Source organism: Ruditapes philippinarum, unplaced genomic scaffold (assembly GCF_026571515.1).
Source record: "Ruditapes philippinarum isolate M1 unplaced genomic scaffold, ASM2657151v2 ctg6014_1_1_1_1, whole genome shotgun sequence".
NCBI lineage: Eukaryota > Metazoa > Mollusca > Bivalvia > Venerida > Veneridae > Ruditapes > Ruditapes philippinarum.
In genome coordinates this window covers 15,160-41,938 of record NW_026865591.1, presented here as the reverse complement: position 1 = coordinate 41,938, position 26,779 = coordinate 15,160, and the positions used below count along the sequence as shown (strand labels likewise).

The following is a 26,779-nucleotide window of genomic DNA, read 5'->3' as shown; positions in this document are numbered from 1 at the left end:
TTAGGTGACAGCAATGCAGGGTAAGTAGCAGTCCTTTCAGGGTCAAATCACAGTGCTACCGGCATAGTGAAAAACATTAACAACTTACCAAAATGGCTAAAAACAATTATATGAAATAGGTTTTCTAGAAAAGATAAAATCAGTAAATCTTCTTGTCAGGAAAATGGCACAAACAAGATTCTTTTCGCAAGTGTTTTTGTCAAAATTCTTTTATTTAGGAAGCTAAGATATTGACAAACGCGCTCTTTTTCAAAAGCGAGGAGTACATCCCCTAAATTTGATTTAACGTTATGAATAGATGAATTTCATAGCATTTATAAAACAACAAAAAGCACCGAACTTACTTGTTCCTTGTTATATAGGACAAAACGCTCTGCTTTAAACATGTTGTTTTTGTTTTACTTTAAAAGTCAAACACGAAATTGTGAAATTATCTTATCTCACATATCACGATTTCTAAAAGGAGTTACCCTACTCGCCTATTTACGATAAAATATACATGACCTTGGTTTCCAGATGGCATGTATATATTGTTGTCCCTATTATAAAAGTCGGCGCTTTATCTCTTTAGACATTTCAACATAAATTTCGACAAAGTGAAAATGAAAGTCGCAGTGTGTTTTCTTGCCTTTGTAATTGGTAAGTACAACTTTTAATACGTTGTCTCTGTGTGTGTATTGTATTTGAGTTTACATTTTCTCTTCACCGGTTGCCCATATGGGCGAGTCCTCCAGAAGAGTATCAGTCATTTTATATTTTGGAGGATAGTGCAAGATACATATAATGAAAGATGCCCCATTTCCAGAAGCTTCCCCTGATTCTTTAGTGTGCCAAATGTTAAGGCACCCATCCACGGGACCTCGATTTAAAGTCTCATCTGACACTTATAAGTAATTTTATTTGGCCAGCCCGGGAATCGAACCCATCATGTCCTGATTACAGGTCTTGCGCTCTAACCGATTGAATTTAACGTTGTCTGTTGAATGTTGTTTAACATAACATGTTTATAAACGTTTAAAAGAGGACATTGTTTGTGTGTGTCGTTGATAATTAATCAAATAAATAAATAAATAAATAATTTTCTTTCAATTATGCTCTTGAATGGTTGAAAAATTATGTAAGTAAACATTTTCAGCCTGTGTTTTATTTTGCCAGCAAACATGGATACACACTTATATATACACTAAATGCGACTAAAAGTTAAGATACAGTCATTTTTCTGCAGCATCTGTTTATTCACGGGCAGCATTCCCTTGTGAATAAATCATTAACGAGCAGGATTTCTATCAATAAGGTCGTGTATATAATGACATACCCGAAGAAATCTTGAAAAAGGTCTTAACAGTTTTTGTTTTCCCTTTTATATTTTGTTTTTGTTTTTATTATTTTTTATTTTTTCAACTCAAGGGCAATTTTCCATTAATGTGCGACATAAGTATTCTGGAACGCTATGATGTTTTATATAGTATCGAGCATAAAAACCATACAACTTTGTAAACAATTATGTCTCATTAAAATAAAGTATAAAACAATTGGAGCATGTCTGATTAAAATAAAGTATAAAACAATTGGAGCTAATTTGACTGGTTTGACACATGAAAACTTATACTACTTCACAGTACATTTTTTCTCATTCGGCACTAAATCTTAAAGTGTGTTTTGAATAGGTTGTGCATATGCCAACTTGTGTTCAGACTCGAACCCATGTGACACAAGTATAACAACTTGCAGTGATGGATTGACATTGACATGTATGGATATAGGATCTACGGATGGCAACCATTGTGTATGTGCTGGTAACGCCGGTAAGATTATTAACTCTTATTGTAGTTTATTGTCTCATCAATATAACAACATAAATCACAGATTCAACAAAACATCCAAGACATACTAGTTTTATTATACTAAAAACTTTTGTTTTACATTGTCACAACTTATCATCCATATGGCATACAGCGGCACGTCTCTAGAACATGAATGTGACATATAGCGACATGTCTCTAGAACATCAATGTGACATATAGCGACATGTCTCTAGAACATCAATGTGACATATAGCGACATGTTTCTAGAACATCAATGTGACATATAGTAGCATGTTTCTAGAACATCAATGTGACATATAGCGTCATGTTTCTAAAATATCAATTTGACATATAGCGACACATTTCTGAACATCAATGTGATTTATAGCGACATGTTTCTAGAATATCAATGTGACATATAGCGGCATGTTTCGAGACTATCAATGTGACATATAGCGGCATGTCTCTAGAACATCAATGTGACATATAGCGACATGTCTCTAGAACATCAATGTGACATATAGTAACATGTCTCTGGAACATAAATGTGACATATAGCGACATGTTTCTAGAACACCAATGTGATTAAGCGACATGTTTCTAGAACATCAATGTGACATATTGCGACATGTCTCTGGAATATCAGTGTGACATATAGTGGCAAGTTTCTAGAACATCAATACGACATATAGCGACATGTCTCTAGAACATCAATGTGATATATAGTGACATGTTTCTAGAACATCAATGTGATATATAGCGACATGTTTCTAGAACATCCAATGTGATTAAGCGACATGTTTCTAGAACATCAATGTGACATATATAGCGACATGTTTCTAGAACATCAATGTGATTAAGCGACATGTTTCTAAAACATCAATGTGATATATAGCGACATGTTTCTAGAACATCAATGTGACATGTAGCGACATGTCTCGAGAACATCAATGTGACATATAGCGGCATGTTTCTAGAACATCAATGTGATTAAGCGACATGTTTCTAGAACATCAATGTGACATATAGCGACATGTTTCTAGAACATCAATGTGACATATAGTGACATATTTCTAGAACATCAATGTGACATATAGCGACATGTTTCTAGAACATCAATGTGATTAAGCGACATGTTTCTAGAACCTCAATGTGATATATATAGCGACATATTTCTAGAACATCAATGTGACATACAGGGACATGTTTCTAGAACATCAATGTGACATATTGTGACATGTTTCTAGAATATCAATTTGACATATAGCAGCATATTTCGAGAACATCAATGTGACATATAGCGGCATGTATCCATCCACTTACTAAATGACGACCATTTTAAACATGGAGTAGACGTTCATTTTTACTTTAAAGATGTAGCCTCTAGTTTAGCCAAAAAAAATAATATTACGAAAATCAACTTTGAGAATAATATACAGAGTGTGTACTAGGATTTTCAGAAAAGTAGAAATATCCACAATTCAAATAATGATTTGCATGTTATATGGAATGAATGACTGATTTTGCAGTATTTTACACCAAAATAAGGTTAAATTTAGCATATTTTGCCGAACAACGCGACGGAGATACTGCACGTGATGTGAAAATCAAAATAAACAAACTAAACCCTGCTAAATATTTTATGTATAATTGTCCATATTTCAGTCTGGACAAAAAACATTTATTATTATAGTAAATTTTTCAAAGTATATACTTGCTGAATAGCGAACAGTGTAGAACATGAGCAGACGGGACAGATATTTCGGATAAGCTTGGTCTGCACTGGTCGCATCGATATATTGATTGTTGTCTAAGAGTAAACATGTCTGCAAAATTTTGCATGAAACGAACTAGGGGAAGAAACAGCACGCATAAGTCAACTCTTTATAAATTAAGGTTTACTTTTTTTCGTATACTTGTATTTCGTATCTCGACCATTTTTTTTGTGAGAGTCCGAGTGGGAGCAATAAGGAAAACAACGTTTTCTTGTTTCCAGGATTATCCCAGGCAGTAAAACTTTAAACATTTTTCTTTAAAATTATATCAAGTATTTAAGTCAATATTTGGTGCGCTACATCATTTTGATTTAACGATTTAAAAAAAAATAAACATGCATAACTACGAGTCGACGGAATGTCGTTTTTTAAAAAAAAACCACCGATTGGGAGCATTTTGCAGGTGCTCGATGACGTAGTTTCCTCCCATTGGTCTCTTATTTTTAGACTTAACATCCTCTCACTATCTCAAAGAAATGTCAGAAATAAAGGCTTGTTGAAAAAGAAACATGTTACTTATATTTCAGGAGGACATATGTGCCAGGACGCTGGTGACTGTCACAATGGTGGTCATCATTGTAACCATGGTCACTGGGGCTGCGTTAACGGTCACTGTCATTGTACGGGACATAACGGCGGCGGCGGCGGCGGGCCAGGTGGCAAATAAACATTTCAGTTACTATAAATAAAATGTTTGACACTTAATAATAAACTTAATATACAGTCATAAATTGTAGTTTTCTTTACATGCTCTTTTTTATTTTAATTTTCGGCAAGTTTTACTCATGCTTGGGCCTTTATATTGATTATATAAGTATTTGGTCTTTTATAGTTTGCTTGTGAAAACTTTGCAAAATTTAAATCTAGAAATGACAGAGGATATTAAAAAAAGTCATTGAGAATATTATAATTTTCAAATGAACAGACTAAGAGACTTATACGTGTATAAGGTGTATGTCTTGTTGTTTCATACTGTTTTGGTAACACTTTTTTGTGTCCCTTGTTGTTTTCTCGACTATGGTAAGTATCTTCCCTTTTGCCCCTAGTTTTATTTCTTTATTTCGACCCCCCCCCCCCTTCCCCCGAATTTCTTGCTTATTCTCCTGTGCCAGTTTACTTAGTGGGCCTTTTAATCATTCATTTATTTGTTTTCTTTGATTTCCTTGTCGGTTACTATTATTTCTTCATATGAACAGAACAGAACAGAAATTTTATTTCGTAACGTATACACTACAGTATCTTGTTACATTACACATATCAAATATTATAAATAGATAAACACATGATATAATTCAAAGATTTACAGTATATTGGAGAATAAACATATATTGCTGCGGAAAAAATTGATTTTGTATAAAATAAATGTATATCAGTATAATCTCATTTTTAATATCAGAATAATCTCATTTTAATATAAACATTACTTGCGAAATCTAAACGTTTACAATATCTATGAAAATAATAACAACATTTTAACATTACATTTATGTATAACCTAAACTTATCAACATATCTTTTCTTTTACTATTTGCAAAATAAATAAATTTACATAAATTTAATAATATAGACTTTTCACATGACTGAAGTAATTCTATGAATTTAAACATGCTAGGTTTTTTTATAATAATATCTATTAAGAATTTAGTGCGTATTTGCTGGTACAAATTACAAACAAGTATAAAATGAAATTCGTCTTCAAAATCTTGTGTATTACAAAGTTGACATATGCGCTCATGTCTTTCAAGTCTGTTTCTACCATATCTACCAGATTCTATTCTTAAATTATGCGCAGATATTCTGAGACGGGTTAATTGTTGTCTTGATTTCATACACTTAATTTTGTCTAAATAGCATTCCATAGAAAAATTATCCTTGATATGTCTATACAATGTATTTAAAACGTTATCATTAACAATATCTCAAAACCATTTTTGTTTAAAAACATCAATGACTCTTTGTTTAAAAATATTAACAAATTCTTTTGGATTATAAAGTTCAGGACAATTCCACACCTCAGAAAAACCAAATTCATCTAAAATTCCTTTTACTTTATATGCCCAGTTTTTTACTCCTTTTTTACACTGATTCAATATAATTATATACACATATTTAACAATGATATTGCTTGAATGTATCACTTTAAACCAATATTTTATTATGTGAACATATCTATTAACATACAGTGGGTATCTTCCTAGCTCACCATAAATTGCTGCATTACAAGAGCTTATTCTCACACCAAGAATTAACTTGCAAAATTTCAAGTGTAATCTCTCTATATCTTTAGATTTTGTAAATCCCCAGACTGGACAAGCATAATTTATGATAGAGCCGACAAAAGCATCAAATAATTGTAAGGAAACAGAAGGGGATATTTTATACTTGTTAATATTACATATTAAAACATTCATTGCTTTCAAAGCTTTACCTATAAGATATTGATTGTGAAGTACAAAGGACCCAGTGTAATTAAATACTACACCTAAATAATTAAAATCGTCAACAATGTCCAAAGCTTCATTATTATAAAACCAACGTTCATGAGGAAGTACTGTTCCTCTATTCCGAAAAACAACTATTTTAGTTTTGGCGGTATTTACCTCTAGGCCCCATAGATTACAGTATTCAAATAAAGAGTTTAATCTTTGCTGTAAATCCTCTTGTGAGTTACCAATTATTACCATATCGTCAGCGAATAACAATATTACTATATTACATAATTATTTGAAATATTCAATCCGCAATCGACGGAGTTTTGTAAAATAATTCTAGGCTTCTAAAAATAGTGCAAACATGGCGGGCGAATTATTTTGGCCTTGTCGTAGCCCAACCGATAAATTGAAAAACTCTGAAAATGTATTGCAATGTTAAACACACGACTTAACAATTGAATACATTGATTTAAAAGTTCTAAGTAACTTCCAATCTTATCCCATATTAAACAATTTATACCATAATGCATTGCGGTTCACAGAGTCAAGCGCCTTTTTTAAGTCGATAAAAGCACAAGGTAATCGCATTTGTTGAGTTAACATCTGGTTAATTAAATTATGTAACACTTAAATTGCATCTACTGTACTACACCCCTTTCTGAAACCAAATTGAGCGTCTGACAAAATGTTATTCTCATCAAACCATTTTTCCACTCAATTTGTCAAGATACTTATAAATATTTTCCCAAAGTTACTTAGTAATGTGATGCCACGATAATTGTTAACATTAGTATGATCACCTTTTTTTATGAAGAGGTATAATAAAGCCTTCAGACCATATTTTTGGAAAATAGCCTGCATTAAAAACACTATTAAAAAGATCAGTGGTATGGCCTACTAATATATCAATAGAAAAAATAAAGTATTCGTTCAACAAGTCATCACTTGGACAAGACGCTTTGTTGCGGTTTAATCGCTTCACCGCATCTCTAACTTCTTCGCAAGATATGGGAATATTAAGCTCTTCAAAAGTAGGGTTACTAATATTAGGATCAATATTATCATTTGAAATATTTGCATCAAAATTAGTTGTAGCCCTTATATCTTCAAACATATTTGCAAAATAATTTTGGAAATCTAAAATAGGTATATCCGAACTTTGTGATACATTTCGTTTTTTGAAATGTTTCCAAAAGTCTCTTGGTTTACTAGTTTTCAATTCAGACAATTCTTGTGCCCTTTTAAGTCTATATTGTCGTTTCTTTTTACGAACAATGTTTTTAAACTTTTTTTTCAAGTCACATAGAATATGCCTGTTAGTTTCGTTTTTATAATTATTTAAAATCGACAAAGCATTTAGATAATTACGTTTTTCCATAGCATTCTTCATCAAACCAAGAACAATCAGAGTTTCCACCCTTTTTTCTACCTTTTCGCTTAAAAAGAGGCTAGGCTACATCTTGAATGATCTTTGAAAACTTTAAAACAATATTTTCAATGTCACTCGAAGAAGAACTCTCAAAAATATCGTTTAAATCAGCCATTCTTCCTAATAAACCCCTTCTAAAATTATCTTTGTCAGCATCACACCATTTAAAATATGTACTCTCACTTTTTAAATTTCTTGGATTAAATTTAGTATCTAAGTATTTAACAGTAAACGAAAGTGGTGCATGATCACTAAATTCATTAAATTGACATATTTCGATATGTATCATTTTAGTAATATACCTGACCGTGCTCCCCCTTGCGCCCTGCCTTTTTTTGTTTAGGACCCTCCTGAGCTCCTTGCCAATAGTTCTTGTTCCCAAGTCGTGTGGGGGTTGCGTTCATTGAACGCCGCCTTTCCTTGTTGATCTTGTTTATCATATTTTATACATGTATACAGGACCGTATCAAACAGATAATGATTATAAATACTAGGTTCGGCAAGCAAGCAATGTAAAGAAAACAGAAAAAAAACTTATCCACCCACCCCCCCAAAAAAAACACCAAAAACGCATGAGACTGTAAAATAGAGAAAATAATAATCCCTAAAGAAAGCCCAAAACGGCAAAATTGAAAATGTTGCAGGCTCGGTTCGATTGAGCCTGTTCATGTAAAACCGAAACAAAAAAAACCCCGAAACCTAAATACACATGAGTGTCAAAGACAGCTCTGGTAATTGCAAGTGCTCCCTTGCGCCGGTTTAAACAGAATTCATCACTTAAACATAATAATGTTGGAATTTTGAATTAACACAAATTTTAGATTGCAGGATGGTGATGGTAAAACTGTGATGGCATTGTGATAGAAATCCGATATATATCGCGTTTTACCACTGTACCATCGCAATTTTGGGATTTCAAATTTGTACCGTCGCATCATCGCTATTTACCAATGTATCATCGCCATCGGCCATTGTACCGTCGCACTATTGTATCAGCGGGTTAGGGTAATCTTTCAAACCGAGACAAAAAAACAACAAAACGTTTAATAATGATCATATGTAATTAATCAGAAACAATTAACATGCATGTATCATTTGATTCTTAAACATTTCATTCAAGCTGAATCTTTAAATGTTAAATTACGGTTGACTATACAGAAAACGCAGGCTTGTTTTACCCAGTTCAATTGCTGCTACGCTGTGTTGTGACGGAAAAAAGAAGGTTCGGCGATTAAAATTATATACAATGATTGAAAGCGCATGTTAGTAGCTAAAACGTGTCTGTCTTTAAGATGGAGCTCCGGCTTATTTTTTATCGTTGCGAGCGCTGCTAGGTGGTGTTATGACGAAAACAAGATGTTACGGCGAGATCATAATTATAGTAAAAAAGATTTTTTTGCTCTAAAAACGTAGCCGCCTGAATATTATGAACAAAAGAAGGGAGCAAAGATTGTCCCTTGAGGAACACCAGATCTGATAAATTCCATCTTGATGATGCACCCGTATCAACGACTCTTTGTTTATGAAGAAGAAAACCATCATGTAAGACAATCTTAAATGCCGAAAAGTCTCAATTTGTATAAGACATCGGAATGCCAGATGTCTACGTCTATTGAATGTATGCCTGTAAGGCACCTTGCATATGAAAGCCCAAAACAGATTTCAGAAACAAAACAAAAAACAATGAGAGTACAGAAAAATACAAAAGAAAAAGAAATATAAAAGAAAACAATAACCGATAAAGTCAAACGCTATTTACTCCCGTTTATCAAGTCAGCAAGTTGTGTTACGAATCTATAACGTTGCAAATAGCTACTTAGACAATTAAAAAAAATCCCGCAACTTAAGACTGTTTTCATCAAAGCGCGAGAAACTGACTCACGTAAATATGAGTCATACGTATTTCAAAGTGATTGAAGATAAAGGACATCATTACCGCTGCGGTATAATTTTTAACTATTTTTGATGTCGAGAAATATGCCATAAAGAACAAAACGCAGCAATAAATTGTATGCAATGATTAAGTGGTTCACCGTCTACCATGTAGAAATACATTGCGTTGTTTTATGCGTGGTTCCGTTATTCAAGGTATATACGGCATCGTATACAAAATGTTTAAGCCAATCAGAATTTGACAGATTTAGTCGCACTTTTATATTAAACGTTCTAAGCCGTGTCGTTAGATTTAGCAGTTCCTGTATTGATACCCTTAGTTGTTACAAATGCACTTTTACCACTGCGATTTGAATGTTTCAGGTCTTCTTCATTCACATCAAAGCAGCATGATAATCTTATAAGAAGCAGCTTTGTTTCTCTCCGGAATTTTTCATCCCAGAAGCTGTATATCACTGGGTTAGTTACATTGTTCACAAGATATAATCTTAACATACAGTCCAGAAATACAGACTCTACAATAGTACGACCGTCCCAGAAGCCTTCGTCTATTGAATCTAAGATTGAAATTATTATGAATGGGAGATAAGAAACAATAAAAACTACTGTGATAGTCAACATCATTAGAGTTATCTTCAGAGCGTTCCTCTCTAACGCCTTTGATCCCGGTCTTACATGGCGTACCATTTCACAACTATTTCTTACAGTTTTTGAAGAATTAGTGTTACGCTTCGACTTAGTCATATTTTGTCTTAAAGATTTTCTATCTGCATTTTCCTTTTTCTTCTTCTTCATCGCAATTCTTTGATGACCAGTATTTGATTTACAACTTTTTCTTTCATCCACTTCAATTGCAGCACCGTTTATACCAGCACAGTCATCTGTGCTCTGTACGCTACAACAAAGTCCAAATTTCTTCTTTTCCTTCAAACTAATCTCTCCTGATTTGCGATCATGATTATAGATTTTTCGGCAAATAAATCCGTATATTATGACAAGAAATATCACCGACAACAAAAAAATTAACAAATTGAACCCTAAATATCCAACAGCTAACCCCGAGCCTTGGTATTCATCAGAAATAAAACATTCCACCCCGGTAAGATTGTTAGCTTGAGTCAGTACAGTACTTTCTCCGTAAATAATACCGTGGGGAATGGATATTACTATAGCAACAAAACTTGCCAGTAGACATGCTTTCCTATCGCCAAAATCTTTGATTTGTCTTTTCAAAGGTCTGCAAACCTTAAAATATCTATCCAGCCCAACTACAAGAAGAATAAATACCGAACTAAGCGTACAAGCTCCGATTAAGAAACTCAATATTCTACACACGTTCGTGTGAGTGTATGTTAAAATAAGTGTCAAGTCCAAAACATGGTATGGTATTGCAACCACGCTTACACTTAAGTCTGCAATAGCTAGACTAAGAATGTAACATCTTGCACTTGACCTTGTAAATTTCCTTTTATAAATTATAAGGACCAGAATATTCCCCACACTTCCAATGAACATTAGGATTACTAAGAATACTGTCAGGGGCAGATAACTCGCTCTCTCTAGCTGATCTAGTTTCTCTAAAGTAAAATTCTTTTCTGACTCCATTTTGTCTTAAATTACATTAGCTGAACATTGTTTCAATCAACAATAATCTATCAACATATTATCTTAAGAACGTGGATATTTTCTTATAATTAAAGTCTTTGTTGAGTTTCTGTCTTCTCAACAATGTCCGTAGTCTGTAGTCTATGTCTGGGAACTATGATGATCTTGCGCAGTTCTATTTAGACTTTAGGAAAATTGTATCAGCAGCGTCTTTTTCCAGTGTAATCCAATCCACTCTCAACGTAACTGTACATGAACGTTTACGTCTCTGGAAAGAGAAAAGAAACAATTTCTTGTCATTGTCAATACATTATCATTGATTGTGTGAGTTCTTCCAAAATAAGGCTAACAGCTGTTTATGTTAAAGGGTCAATTTTTAGATTATGAAATTCTAATTGAAGTCAACAGCATTATTTTTTTTTTGAGAGACAATCTTGACAATGTAAAACGTACCTCGTTTTTAACTTTAGACACGTGACATTTACAACAGCACGCATCCAGATAATTGTTTATGGTTAATATTCTAAAATAATAAAAATGTTTAAAACCCATGGTAATTTTTTTTATTTTTCAAAAGCTTTTTTTGTTGGTGTTATATTTTGCTACCTTTATCATAAACTCTTTCACATTAAGCGACATTATCTTTACGTTTTAAGAATCATGGATGTTTTTTAAATATGATTATTAAAATCAATATAAAAAATATATCACATACACATGCTTTATACGGAAAGAAAAAGATATTTCATAAAAATAGTAAACATTTTTCAAATGTGAACAATGTTACTACATTGTGCTTTTAAGCATGCTCAAACCACAGAAATATTACACTATTTGTAAAGACATACAATAATAAGATTTACTAGACAGTGTGTTGACACATATGCACATTAAACACATATTGTATAAAGCTCACAAAAATGTCTCATGTATCGTAAATTGTGTAATAAAATTTAAATTCTTACGTTTTTATTATAGTGAAAAGAATTCACATGAATGTGTGCCGCTAGTAGCTGATAAAGGATGAAAATGATTTTTTTTCAAGGAAAGAAAGTCAAGAACCTCTCATCAATCTTACTTCCCCACATATTAACAGATGTATAATTGCTCATATTGGTAGCGCAAAAACATCGCATAAACACGCATAAACATAACGATACAGTCAAAAGAAGTTAAACGAGTATAACTAATTTTCTTTCTCTTTGTATAGAGGATAATTATTAAAGTCGAGTTGTAGAAATGCATATTATGCTAGCCCCTTAGTGATTAAATTGAAGTCAAAATACTATACTTTGTTTACATTTGGATGTTTTTCTTATAAATATAAAAAATTCACATTCAGTGCTACTTTCGTCCGATGATAAGCATCTGACATACTTTATAACCATAATTTAATAACTAGAAAACTATGAATTCGTTTCTGATGCATAATGCGCCAATCAGTGCTTCTATGTTGATGTTTGCACCTTTCTCTTGCAACCGAAGACACATATAACAACGTAAATATTATGCCGCCATTTACACATGTACACTTATACTACAAAATAAAACAATATTTATACTTCAAATAAAGTTAAAGTGTAAGTTTCGAAACATTACAAGTCGTTTTTCAAAACAACTATTCAAAGCAGAACTTTGCAAATCGGTTCAAACGTTAAAACAGGCATATCGTACAGTAAATACAGCGGACTAAAAACGTAAAACTTGTAAGAGGTATGTGCAGATAAAATAACTTGTGCTGAAATATTTGTTTGAAGGTTTGCAAAGGTAAGGTTATGCATAAAAAAGTATATGATAATCACTCGTCTGCTTGCAATCAACTTGATGTTTACGATTACATCACGTGTCTACATAAACTTACATGCCATAATTGTCTTGCAGAAGAAAAACCCGGGCACAAATATAAAACGTGATCTTCTAATAATGAAATATGTATTACCTAAGTATAAAAAAGTACATAATGAATATAGATAATATTATGATTTTGGTAATATCTTATGTTTGTTAATGTTTCGCTGGGTATTCAGCACAACATTGTTAATGTCACATGGAAAATTTCAGCTTTACAGATTGAAGAAGACTTCAGGTGCCGCCTCGTGCATTATTCCACGCTCGAGCAGACCCCATTGTTCCGTAAGCTAATTGAATAGCTTCTTCAGAAATAGTTTATTTTTATTATCAGTCCATATATAAATGCAGCAGAAAAAAATTAACACATTTTCATCTTGAATTCATTACTTACTTTTAAACTTATAAATATCAATTTGATATATAAAATCTTAAAGTCATTGTTTTAGTTACAATGAGCTATGTGTTTTTGGCTGCAAACAAGACCATTATACCTTTCAAGATTAAAATTCTATAAGCCTTGTTTTCTTTTGATTGTACATTGTATTCTCCAAATGTGATATAGATAGAGATAATATATAAAAGCTGGCATTATTATATAATCAACACCTGTTAAATCAATCTTTGAAAAGTGCTAAAATGCTTTCAGCTAAACAGTTAATAGTTTAATAAAAGTGCAAGTAAAATATCTATAAAGAATGTTAAGGCGTAATTTTAAAGAGCAGACGTCACATATGAAAGGAAAATGTGTCTATCAAGATTTTCTGATATCGCAATCACCGCCTCGCCTTGGAAGAAACTGCACAAAAAACGCGACATCTTTTATATCTGGCTACAAACTTCAAAATAAGATCGTCAACAAAGACAACCCGGATTAAACAGAATATAGCTGCATCACATCTGATTTCTCGAAATCTAGTGAAGAGGATGAGATATCTGATTTCAGAAATTTCCTTTTGTAATTATGTGTTTAAGCGTGTTGCAAAGATGTTATATTTTCAATCCTTGAAGATCGTTCAGCACGACATTTTTGTTGTGTATACACGTTATGTGGTATTTTTTAGTTTCTTCTATTTGACATTTTTTTACTTGGATGGTTCCAGTATTCCTACTTGAATACTGTATAATCACCCTAAGGATAAGTTGCCTGCTTTTTAAATTGTCTACTGACGTCTCTTCTGTGATATGCAGGCTTCATAATCTCAGATCCCCTTTCAGAATTCCATTTTATTTAGTTCCGCCCATTGCTTTAGGGCACACGCATTCTTTTATTTGGGGACCATACGCTGCTTTTCAGGGAATGGCACTACTGTGTCACATTGAAGGTTCCTTGATAACCGCCGTATGATCTGCGGATGTTTCTAAATTCAAAACTTTACCAATGTCGTGTTTAAATGTTGAAGTCTACTTAAGCCGGTGATAGGGGGTGTGGACGTTGTTTGCACTTGACAGTACTGCCACGAACAGACTCAATCAAACCGTGCCTGCAACATTTTCAATTTTGCCGTGTTGGGCTATATTTAGGGATTCTGTTTTCTCTATTTTGCAGGGTCATATTATATGTGGTTTGTCATTGCATGTCTCGTATTGTACACCGTAGATTATGTTATATAACTTTCCATGTCATGTCTGTTGTATTTGTCAGTGTATTTGATTAGTCCTATATTTGCTCCCCTTTTCTTATATTTCATCCATTCATCCTTTTACTCATTTACACACTCATTCTTGTGATTATTCATTTTTTTTTCATTCATTCAATTTCATACATACATGTATGTATTAACTAAATTTATTCTATTTCCACCCAAGTACCGAAACGCATGCGCACTGATATTGAAGGTTTTTGATGGCGCGAGCAAGACTTTCCATTCTACGATAATGAATATTTCTGAGAGCGCAGCTCTGTATTTTTGCAGCCACACTCAAGTCCTGAATCTATTATGCAACATTCTTTCCATTTAGTTAGAGTGGACAGCGGCAACTGGCGCCCGACGGCTGACTTTAATGATATAAAACTCCGAGTCTAATTTCTCTGCACCCCATCAGAAATTCGAGGTTCAGAACTATTAAATATTTAGGGCAGATAGAGTGTAAGCGGCCGGATAACTCAGTCGATACTTCTGCGATACGGAATTCCGAGGGTCCCTTGTTCGAGTCAAGCTGCAGATTTATATCATTATATTCTCATATCTTTTTATTTTTTCTGTATCAGCAAATGTGTGTCCAACCCTTCAATGTTGACAATTTCTTTCTTGCTTTTATTTTCCGTTTTGACTGATGTTGAGCAGGAAAACCACAATATCCTTCCGCTCATTATTTCTGACATTGTGGCAAAGCAAGCAATAAAATTATTTGTGTTTCCCCTCCCGCGACCCATGCCAGTTTGGATAGGGTAGGTAGGTCGATAAAATATGTATATTTTTATCAAAACTATATGGAGTGCAAAAAAATTGTGAAAATTGATCTGTTTAAAAGATAAGAAACCCTTTTGCAGTTTTAATTCAACATATATCCCAGTTTGTTATTTTTTTACAATTAAAACATTGAGGCAAATATAAAAGTATTTGATTCTTATTGGACCTCTCTGCTTCCATGTTTATAATAGTAATAATACAATTTTGCTAGGCAATAAAATATTTTATGTAGCTGAGATTTGTATGGATAGGTAGCGGGGAGGGGAAAAAACAATAATTTGATTTTTATGTCCAAGATTCACTTTTATTCAATGCCACATTAATTGTTCCGACCAACTTATTCTGTGCTACACAGTGCATGGATACAACAAATAAGGGATTGAATGGTAATCAGGAAGTTATATATTAAAACTGATAACTTTACAGCCATAGGTAAACATTTTCTGCAAAATTTCTAAACGTACCCCTACATAATGATACAACTTAACTATGCATTTGATGTTCCTGTTCTATGCATCTTTTTCAGTATAAAATTATTCTCTATTAAAAAGTTCATGTCATCAATGAACTATGGTACACTATTTTGGTTATGTAATACATAAAAATAAACCCTAGCTGTTTACTTTCAACTCAAAGCGACCTTCAGTTTTCTAAGTAAGTTATTTTAGATACAATATCATTAAAATCATATCCTAACTGTCGCTCCACTACCCTTCGCTAGGTAGCGAAGAGTAACGGAGCGAAAACGATTAGATTGTTTTAGATAAAGCGTTTAATATACATAATTATTATAATTGTCAAATCAAAAGAACTACTATGTTCATCTTTCGGTAGAACACTTTTATTGCACAACATTTTTGAAATCTAGTCTATTTTGAATAAGTGAATGTATAAACTATGCTTGGGAAGCTGCATTCCCTATTACTTGTCAAATTAATTTGGTCTATTCTTATAAAAACTGCCAGTTTTTTAATGATACTATGTAATCATAGTTTGATTACCTTTAGTGTGTAGAGTTTAAAGCGTTACATATTTTTTATCTGTTTATAATAACGTTATATACCAAGATATGTTTAATTTCATGCCATAGCCTGTTCTCTTTTCATGCTTATCTTTTCCATGTATTTGTTTTAAGAATTAGATAATGGAAATTAAACCTTATGATTAATGTATATTATCATAAAACATATCTAGATATGCCCTAGATTTGTAAACAAAACTCTTCACTATCTGGATTCTACGGAAACGTATATCGACAACCCTTATATGATACATATCAAATGACTTTTTTTTTTTAGCTTTATAGTATGTTTGTTATATGTAAATATGCTTTGAGGAAAGAAATACATATTTAAAAAGATGTAAGTGTTTTATTTTTTCATTTTGTCAGAAAGTTAAAAGTAGTTTATCTTGCATTAGAAGATAAAAAAAAACATACGTTAGATTACGAACAAATACGTATTATATATGATTTACAAAATAACTTGATTCAATTGCTTCCTTTGTCAAATACAAATGTCTTGACTTTTCTCGTGTCACGCATCATATAAGACTATCCATTTATAGAAACGTACAAAAATGCGGTCAAAATCAAATGTTATGGTGATGAAGGGCACGATATTTTATATTTTTTCATAGGAAAAAAATCTCTTTCTTGCAAAATATATAATATGCAGTTAAAATGATAGTTTCCACCAATTTTGCTACTCATTGATTTAAAATTGGCGTGTACAGAAGATGTTACATCATAAAGATTAAGTAAAAAAGGCTTAACCAACCAGTTGCTAATAAAGATAATATATGCTGGTGATGGAGAGAAATCTTAATTAGGATAAAAAAAGACAACCGATCTGCCATATTTGCGCGCCTAATAGAGGAGTCACATTCCTTAATCTCTGAAATGCAGAAGCCTCATTCACATGCTGCATGTATAATCTTTAATAAAGCTTTGTAATGTGCAGGGTTTTTCTGTTCTCGTTATCAAATATAAATTGTAAAATATGTTATATTATATTTCATAATGATAGAGGTATGCGGAAACAAAACTCAAGTATTTATAACTAATACATATAAATGAACTGAAAAAATTCACATAAGTTTTAATCCAGCAATCTAAACAGCAGATTGAGTAAATGATATATATTCAAGATCAAATAACAATGTAAATATTGGTCAGATATATATCGTGTGTTCAATAAATTGTCTTAATTTCTGTTTTTACCAAAATGCAGGGGCGGTAGATATAACTAGATAAATATTTCAGATCAAGTAAGTTTGTAAAAATTGGTTAGGTATATGATATATATTAAATAAAATTGTCAAAAATCCTGTTTTAACTAACATGTAGGGGTGGTCGCTATACGTTTCCGTAGGATTCAATTACATTCATTTTAAAATGTGTATGTTTCAGAAAAGAAAGAAAGAAAGATTAGATAAGATTTAATTAAAGTATCTTCATAGTACATGCCGCGTGATTTAATAAGTGTAACTGTAAAAATAAAATTGCATTAAATCAAGGGGCATATTTTGAATGGAATATTCTACAAATAAAATGAGCTGTGTCACGACAAAACCAACACAATGGGTTTGCGACCAGCATGGATCCAGACCAGCCTGCGCATCCGCGCAGTTTGATCAGGATCCATGCTGTTCGCTATCAGTTTCTCTACTTGTAATCGGGTTTGTAAGCGAACAGCATGGATCCTGATCAGACTGTGCGGATCCATGCTGGTCGCAGACCCATTATGTTGGTTTTGTCGTGACACAGCTCATTTTATTACACGGTTCAAATGTTTATCATCTGTATCAATATGGGATACTATCTGTAACAATCAAGTATGAACATGATATAAGATATCTTAAAACTAAAATCAATGAAGATAATACAACAAAAATAATGTTTTATAAGATAATTTGCATACTTCATAAAAAATAATAATTTGAACACTTACCTAATTTTTATATCCTTTATAAATATATTTTCTTGTGTATAACTGTCACTTTTATTGGACACAACACACCGAAAAGACTTTCAGATGAAAATGCCGCTTTACAAAATATAAATTCCTCACTATTTAGTAGTGTCCTTAAAACAAAATGTTACACACTACACAAGGATGTTTAATGAAATGACATGTAATTACCGGAAATAACTCTTCATAACGTACGCGAAAGAATCTTAATTAAAACATTTTAACTGATAAAACATTTCTTATTTTGTAGATATTAAAACTGTATGAAGAAAGCGTTTTACAATTTTGTAATACTATCACATTGCTATTGCATAACATATACGATTTTGTTGTCAACCATGAAAAAGTTTACACTAAATTAATGATTTTATCATGAGACGATAATGCTAAGCTGGTTAAGAACACTTAATGTGTACAATCAAGACAAATCACTTATATCATTGAGTTAGTTATAAAGTATCATAGAATAATCACAACTTCGTCCTTAAAAGAATGGTTATGTTCAAAACCTGGTACAGTGATATTTACCGGCAGAAAATGATACTGACCGGAGTGATCATCTTCCAGTAAATATCACATTATATTCAATGCCTCAGTAGACCATTATTGTACATTATATAATCATATGAAAATCCTCTAATAAAATATAAATTTAGATGTGCTTACAAGTATTCAACATACTATTTTTAAATAATATTATTAATTTTGCAATTATTAGGAAAATGATCGTAAAGACTGATTAATGTTGTTTCTTTCTTTCAAAATGGTATTATTAAATCATGTCAATAAATAAATAAATCAATCAATCAATCAATCAATCAATCAATCAATCAATCAAACAATCAATGTAGACGAACACCTTCTTATGCACAAAATAATATCCTGACCGTCATAAGTTTACACGTTTCTTATAGGAAAACTCTCTTAATTGTATTTAATAGAGAATTGTTTTGAATAGACCATTTGCAGCTACAGATAAATAACGATCATTGCGTACAACATACATAACTTTAGTTCCTACTGGCAATTCATGTGAGATTTTGTCAGCTTTTCGCTCCCAGAGCTTATCATCAGTCCTCCAAATACTCCGGTGCTGCCATCTGATATGTCGTTACAGCTATTTATTTATCTTACAGACAACCATCCACTTATAAGTTGTTTTTAAGATAACGAAATCTTGACTCGTGCTGCATTATGACGTCTAAAAGCATTCTGTTGTTGGCAACATTTCCAATGTTTTATAAAACCACTCGACGCTACACGGAACTTCAACTTTTAGTTTATAGTAACATATTTAGTAAAACTGTAAGCTTATTATTAAAACACTATCGGATCTTTTCAAGCAAGACAGCCTTGAACACAACCTTTGTCACTTTAATTATAAATTATCAGCCATTTACTGGTGTACAAGATAGCATGGATATAACCATTGCAAACCTGTTCAAAGGCTAAGGCCTCTTCTTAATATTAATAAAGAGTGAAAAATCCTTGACAATTTTTTTAAGGGATTGATATGTGATCCTTATGTAACAATAATGCATTATAAAGCTTTGACGGGAATTTCAATTCATAATAGTTATTATGAGCATAACGGCACTTTTAGTCAACAGGAAAAGTAACATCTATATAATGACACGGATGAATGAGTTTTGTAAGCAATTTACTTTCACAAACTTTATTTCCTCTTTGATCAAATCAACTGAAAATAATGTTTTCTTGACGATTATTTCCTGTAATTCTATATTTTCCTGTAAATACATTTTAAAAGCGTTCTTAAATAGACGGGAAAATAGTTCTAGATGATTTAATAAACATTTTATACATTAAACATGATAAACCAATCCATGATTTTGCAGATTTTTTTTGTATACTACTGATACAGTGTTCTAGTCATATGGTGCTTTGACTAGGAGACAAAGAGACTTATATGGGATGAATACGTCCTACTTAAACTAAGTTAATTTTCTTAAACCTGTTTACAATTGCTTTTATAATAAACATACACTCACTGACCGACCGATGGACCGACCGAGTTACTGACTTTACATTTCTTTACCTTGCCTTGCCTTACGTTACGATAGTTTTCTGTACTGTACTGTACTTTACTGTACTTTTTACTTTACTTTACTTTACTTTACTTTACATCTGAACCATTATGATTACACATGATAGTTTAAATGGTTATCATCATAATTTTCATCATACACTGCACTTCAACTTCTTAGTATTAAGCTATTACAGTGATTGTTGACAATTAATACAGTCTAGAACAATAAGTGCAGCTGGCGTCAAGGATGCATTTCTTATTATTACGTAACTGCATAAATTTATTCAGTCATTATATCCTTTCTAATAAAGAATTACAGATAATGAATATAATAACTAGGTAACTTTTTTATTTGATAATAGGTAGAAATATAATCAAGTGTATCTTTATTTATTATAATCCTGATTTATTGGTAGAAAATATATCAAATTATAAAATATTAAAAGCAGTCCAGTTGCTTAACATTTCGAACACATTTAAAGATGAAATTTTTAAAGGTTTTTGCAGTTTGCAAAAAAACAAATTCGTCTTTTTAATTTCAACAAAAATATTGGGGAAATATCCTTCGAAGCATTTTTTAATCACAACAAAATTAATAAAATTGCGGTTCGGTTTTTTGAGTCTGTACAAAGGGGAAGTGAAAAAGGCAAATTTTCACGACCCTAGCACCTGCTTGAGCGGGTACTCATTAATTGTCAACGCTTAAATGGTGAGAAGGACCAGACTTGACAACTGCTGTATCTGACTTTGAAAGTAAGGATTTCAAAATGTTGTCTATGGTGCCAATTGTGAGAGACATAATAAAAACTGCATTTCGAAATGAAATATGTTCAGCTTCAATAAATCCGAGAAAAGTTTGGTTCTTTTCCCTCGAACCATTAAAGGTCCTGTTTATTCACTATGTAACAGGTATTGAAACGACGGGTTCAATACACGCATACCTTTCATCGGTTATTTTATATGCTTTTTGCAGCGTATTATTATATCATCAACACATCATAATATACAAAAATACCACACCACCACCACCACCAACAACAACAAAACTATTCAACAGGGGTATGGCAGACGTATCTGGTCTAAATTAAAGCTGCATAAATTACTTGGTATATTATTACAGCTGAATAGCAAAATAAAAATTTTCTTTTCGTAAAAGACATCCATTCACCCATTGAAACTAAAGTTTTCTAAAAAAATACTCGTATTTCATATTGCAAGTACGATACAAATTTCGACTTACATAACTTTACATAGTACATCAACATATAAATTTCAATTTCTTTAGAGATAGTAAATTGTAGACATTCTAAATCATACAAAAGTTAAAACCGTCTTTATCGTCTTTATATTTTCTTCAGCATACTTTAAAATGTGTAAATATTTCTGAATAAAACGTATTGTTTATTTACAGCAAAGTCTTTGAGTGCATGCCAGACTATTAACGTGTTTGAAATAATCCACCTGTGTTAAATGGGAGAAAAGAGCGGTTTAAAAGTATATTTTGTATCTGTGAAATAAGGAAGGGAAGGCAAGAAGTAGCATCGTATTGACATCTTTGAAGTTCTTTACATGTGCATTATTGCATTCAGAATGTTTGTAAGATATTTGCACCCTTTAAAAACAAGCCAATAATGACGATTCTTTTTTCAAACTTAATACAATATCCATGCATTTCCAGCTGCATCATTTAATTATGATATCATACGTTTAACAATTCTTTAATAATGATATAAAACTAGCTACTGTAAATTAATTTGTATATTCAGATATTGATTTCAACTACACACACGTTTTCCTTTTTTATTATCATTATAACCCACAAATGATCGTTTGCGAAACATTTAAGACCATGACTATAGTACTAAGCAAAAGAAAGCATTTTTAATATTTTTGTTGAGAACATATATTTTATTTGATTCTTTAATTGGCTCAATTCTAAAAAGTAAAGGGTAGCTCTTAAGAAAGAGAATATAAAAAGTGCATTTGCGTTTTTCAGAATGGGTTATCACGCGCCATTTGTTTACGGTTACAATGGGTCACCACCAAACCAACAGGTGTTTGTTATAATTTTGTAATATCTTTAATATTAAACATATACCATGTTCCAGGAAAATAGTTGCCGATACCAATGATATATAACTTTCCAATGTAGCTCTTTTACCATTCAAATTATGCTTGTAGTAATTTTTTCTACGGGCAATATTTTGATTGAAATATGCGGTTACACTGTGTCATAATTTCTGGAAGCATATGAGGAAAAGTACAATAGCTACATTGCATTGAAATTGGCAAATCTTTGCCTGGAACATGATATATCTTTAAATCAAATATGGAAAGATATAACAACATTATAACAAAATTAATACTTTTTAAGTAATGGACGTGGTCCAAAGTTACCGTAAACAAAAGTCACGGTATCATCCGCCCTGGTTTTTGGAAACATATTCTAAATTGTAAAACTGCCGCCATGCAATACGCTGTGTATGGGAAGGAAAATATTATAGAAATAATATACATTGAAAAAAAGTGTTTTTGGACTTTTCATAATTATACAATTACCTTAATTAACAATTTGTACGAGTTGGAAAATATGTAGCCATTTGATGTTGTAGACACCAATCTTTGAGCGCGCAACTTGTGACCAACATAAGATAAATTCATTGTTAATATTGGTTTAAATGCAATATATCACAGTACAGTCTTCTTATACAATTTAATATTGAGATATGGTTTGATAACAAGTTTTTGTCTTAAATCTTTCACGAGCAAACTCTAAGAAAACTTTTGGAAACTGTTTGTACCAAAATAAATGCAGATATGTAAAATATTACAATTTTAGTTTGATTGAATCTGTTGATAGATTGTTAAAGTAAAGCAAGCTTTCGTGCACGCACCCTAGCACCGCCTTCAGGAGATCCCAACATTTATTATTAAATAATAATTAAATCAATTGCAAAAAATGCTGTATACTTGGATATTGATATCTTATAGTCAACTGTGTTGATCCGACAGAATATAATTGAGGATTCTTTTTTAAAATATCCATCACAGATGTAACGGTATTCACCTGAGTGCAAATATTTTAGTATTTTCCCCTAGGGAAACAAAAAATAAGATATTTAAAGAAATATCTCCGCGAGTTCAGTGCACATAGTGACGCTAATCGTTCCCTCCCACTGATGCATTATAATCAAACGATTATGCAGGCTTTTGCATAAGATCTCATCCAGGTAATACTTTGTTCACCGCCTTTGATGATAAAAAATGTGCCTCGTCTTACTAAACATTTACTGCAATTTTGTCAATTCTATGTAACGTTTTGATTAAATTATACCTGCTAAGTATGCAATTTCTTTTCCATTTATATGTCGTAAACACCGTGGGTATATTTTTGTGTGTGATATAACTTAAATATCAAGTCAGAGACAAGAATGAAAGTGTAAATCTGATGTTAAGTTGCAATTCACTTATTTGATGTTCAACAAAAGAACAACGAACAAACAAACAAACAAACAAACAAACAAACAAAACAAAACAAACAAATAATTAGTATCTGTGCAATTTTTTCTCGGACATTATGATTTCAGGATAAATTTAAAATAAGTTTATATTTTGTCACATTTGTTTTTATTTTTGTTAATACAGGCGCTATAATTGATGTTATTTGAAAAATTCAAATGATCAAGCTCTGCCAAGATCAAGACAAACAATAATTCATTGTCAATGTTCAGAAGAATCAATTCTTATAAAAGTTGATAAGACCTTCAAACAAATTTGCTTCTTTGCCGCCCTGATACGAGTTCATTCATAAATACACTACAGCTAACATTTTGCCCTCACATTTCAGAAACCGCATTCGTGGAAGATAAACATGACTGAACACATTTTGTACGATATTGCTTCTTGTAAGAAAAACGGCTTGATATGTTTAATAATGCAATAACATGAAGAGCTATAATTATTATTTCAATTGCTGCTTCTTAAGTCTTGATTAATTTTCAATGAATCCTTTTCTTTAGAAATGTTAATTAATGTGATTAATTACTTTTAAAGTACTAATTGTAAATGTAAATAAAACAGATAAGTGCAACACTTGTTATATACGGCATACACGTCTTTATTCATAATTGTTAAAAGTATTTTGTTTGCAAATACCTGAAACTAAAGTATCTCAAACCATGGATTGTGTGTTTGAGTCCAAGAAGGGTCACTTCATCATATGAAACCAGTCCTTTTTAGCTCCATGTAACACACACGGAAATGTTCAATGTAAAGCTTTCATAACGATCTAGATAAAAATAAAATGTCAAAACCGGAAGGTAAACTCATTTACAAATATGCATTATTATAATTGCCGGAATTCAATATCCGTCATAGAGGTCTTGAGATCTTTCACAAGCCATTTCATTTTTCCGGTTTTGGAGATTTATTTTCATATTTCCTTAAGATGAAGAAACTTAAGACGCATCAAACATGTCAAATTACATCCAAAGCATTACAGATCAAACGTCATAATTGAACCGAATTAGGCACGCATTGGCTTGGAAATTTGAACAAATTGAGGGAATATGTTTGGATCTGTTAGGTAAATGATATCTAAGGAAGAACCTCACGACTGGGGTTTTGAGATGGTTTATCATTACTTACGACTTTAAAAGTAATTGTACACATATTTATCATAGAGAAACGTATAAAGGTTACATTATCATGATCTTAATTCACACAGTCTTTAATTTTTATGATTAAGTCAGAGTGATATCACCAGCGGCACGATCAAAGAACCGATATGAACCGTTACATTTACTGGAAAATAAAGAAAAGATATATGGGATTTTTTTGCCAGTGAATGTTCAGATGAAGTATAAATGTTTATCCCGCTGCCAGTGTGTTTTAATAATTCTGAGCCCGGAAGTTTTTTCTCTGCGTAGACACTGTTATATAAACAATCGGCAGAGAGGAATAAACTGTAAAGGTTGAAGAGTTTTGATGGGGAATATTATAGGCAGGCTTTCAGAAAAACAAATAACAGGTATCACTTTATTTTCAACAATTTGTCGCTTATGTTTAAGTATTTACTTGAAAAAAATGAAATTGATCTGAGATAAATTACTGATCATTTTATGACTTTATTAATAAAAAGTTAAAATGGTTATTCGACATATATATAAAGACAGTAAATGTGCGAGTTAAAGTATGGTTATTTTGTTCCAAAGGATCAACTATCTGATAAATCAATCAACAAAAAATAAAAATATAAATAAATAAAATACATGTGTTTTTAATCAATAGATAAATAATGTTTTTAGTTAAATAAAAATAAGTAAATAAAAGTTATTAATTTTTGTACGTCGGATAGACACTTGATGATTTAAGAAAAGTGTTATATTTCTTGATATTGATGATCTAACTTTATTAACCTTACTTGTAAAATACTTTTGATGATATTTTTTTAAAGCAAAAATCTTGTAGAATAGTTTTCAATATAACATTATCATAATGGAAAAATACTCACGAGGCATAATATCATTTCTAGCACATCTCGCAGTCTCAGTTCTTTAACGAGTAAGATGAATAATATTATAAAACCATCTCGTTTTGGGTCTGTTACATTATTACAAACACTGACATTATTACAAACGTATGTACAGAATTCCTAATTTAATAATTTCCTAAATTAACGAAAAAATCTTTATTTAAACCAAAATTTGATCTTTAAATGATTATAAGAAAACAAGAGATGGCTTTATGCTTATTCTAAGGCCGATGCCTACAAGATGTATTTACAAATGGAATAAGATTTAATGAAAAATCAAATTTGTCATTACAAACATCAATGAAGCATAATTGTAGAAAAATGTGAATTATTCGAATTCAAAAAATGTAAATTATTCGTAACGAGGCACAAACCACGGATAACATCCGCGTTTACAATATTCTAAGGCAGAGCAAACATTCATCTGACATGAAGCAAACTCTGATTCTTAATTAAATGAACATGACCATTGCAATAGGGAACGGTACTGAAATAATTAAAACAGTTCATCAAACTTTTCCCTATAGTTACAGTTTTGATTTGTTTTGGTCGTCAGACCAAACAAATAATGGTAGCGAAATTTCAGAGTCTAATGTTGTTAATTGCAAATGCCGAAAGTAGTCCACTTTTTTGAAGCGGTTACTTCCCTTTTGTATGTACACTAACGCCGAAAAATTCAGGGGAGATCACTGCGTAAAGATGGTCAAAGACAGGCGCATTAATTTTCAAGCAAAGTTATTCCCGAATGGTCGAAGATTTCTAATATTGTTTTATTGTATTTTCTGATCGAAAAGAAGTAAATACAAAGCGGAAATTCAATCTCTGACACAGAAGTTTACGTCAAACCTAACAACAAGTAGTTCTCAAAACAGCTTAAAACTAGCGATTTAAAAGAAAGAAATATTTTATTTTGTTACAAGTATCCAACAAATTACAACGCATTCAAAGTTAAACAATAGCGTTGGCTTAAAGAATTGTCAATAAATGCACAATCACAAATTACGCGGATGAATATGATTTTATCAA

General features: G+C 31.7%; 2 protein-coding genes across 2 annotated transcripts; one reads left to right on the top strand and one right to left on the bottom strand.

Moving 5' to 3' along the window:
* Positions 1–484: 484 nt before the first annotated feature.
* LOC132729646 (uncharacterized) lies at positions 485–4,311 on the top strand. Its single transcript, XM_060715449.1, has 3 exons — positions 485–639; positions 1,668–1,805; positions 4,108–4,311. Exons 1-3 carry the CDS (start codon positions 603–605, stop codon positions 4,245–4,247), a joined length of 315 nt encoding a protein of 104 aa, XP_060571432.1. The 5' UTR covers positions 485–602; the 3' UTR covers positions 4,248–4,311.
* A 4,160-nt stretch (positions 4,312–8,471) lies between these two features.
* Positions 8,472–18,552, bottom strand: LOC132729642 (orexin receptor type 2-like). Its single transcript, XM_060715445.1, has 2 exons — positions 18,153–18,552; positions 8,472–11,207 (listed from the first exon to the last, which is right to left on the bottom strand). Exon 2 carries the CDS (start codon positions 10,937–10,939, stop codon positions 9,608–9,610), a length of 1,332 nt encoding a protein of 443 aa, XP_060571428.1. The 5' UTR covers positions 10,940–11,207; positions 18,153–18,552; the 3' UTR covers positions 8,472–9,607.
* Between the last annotated feature and the right edge of the window lie 8,227 nt (positions 18,553–26,779).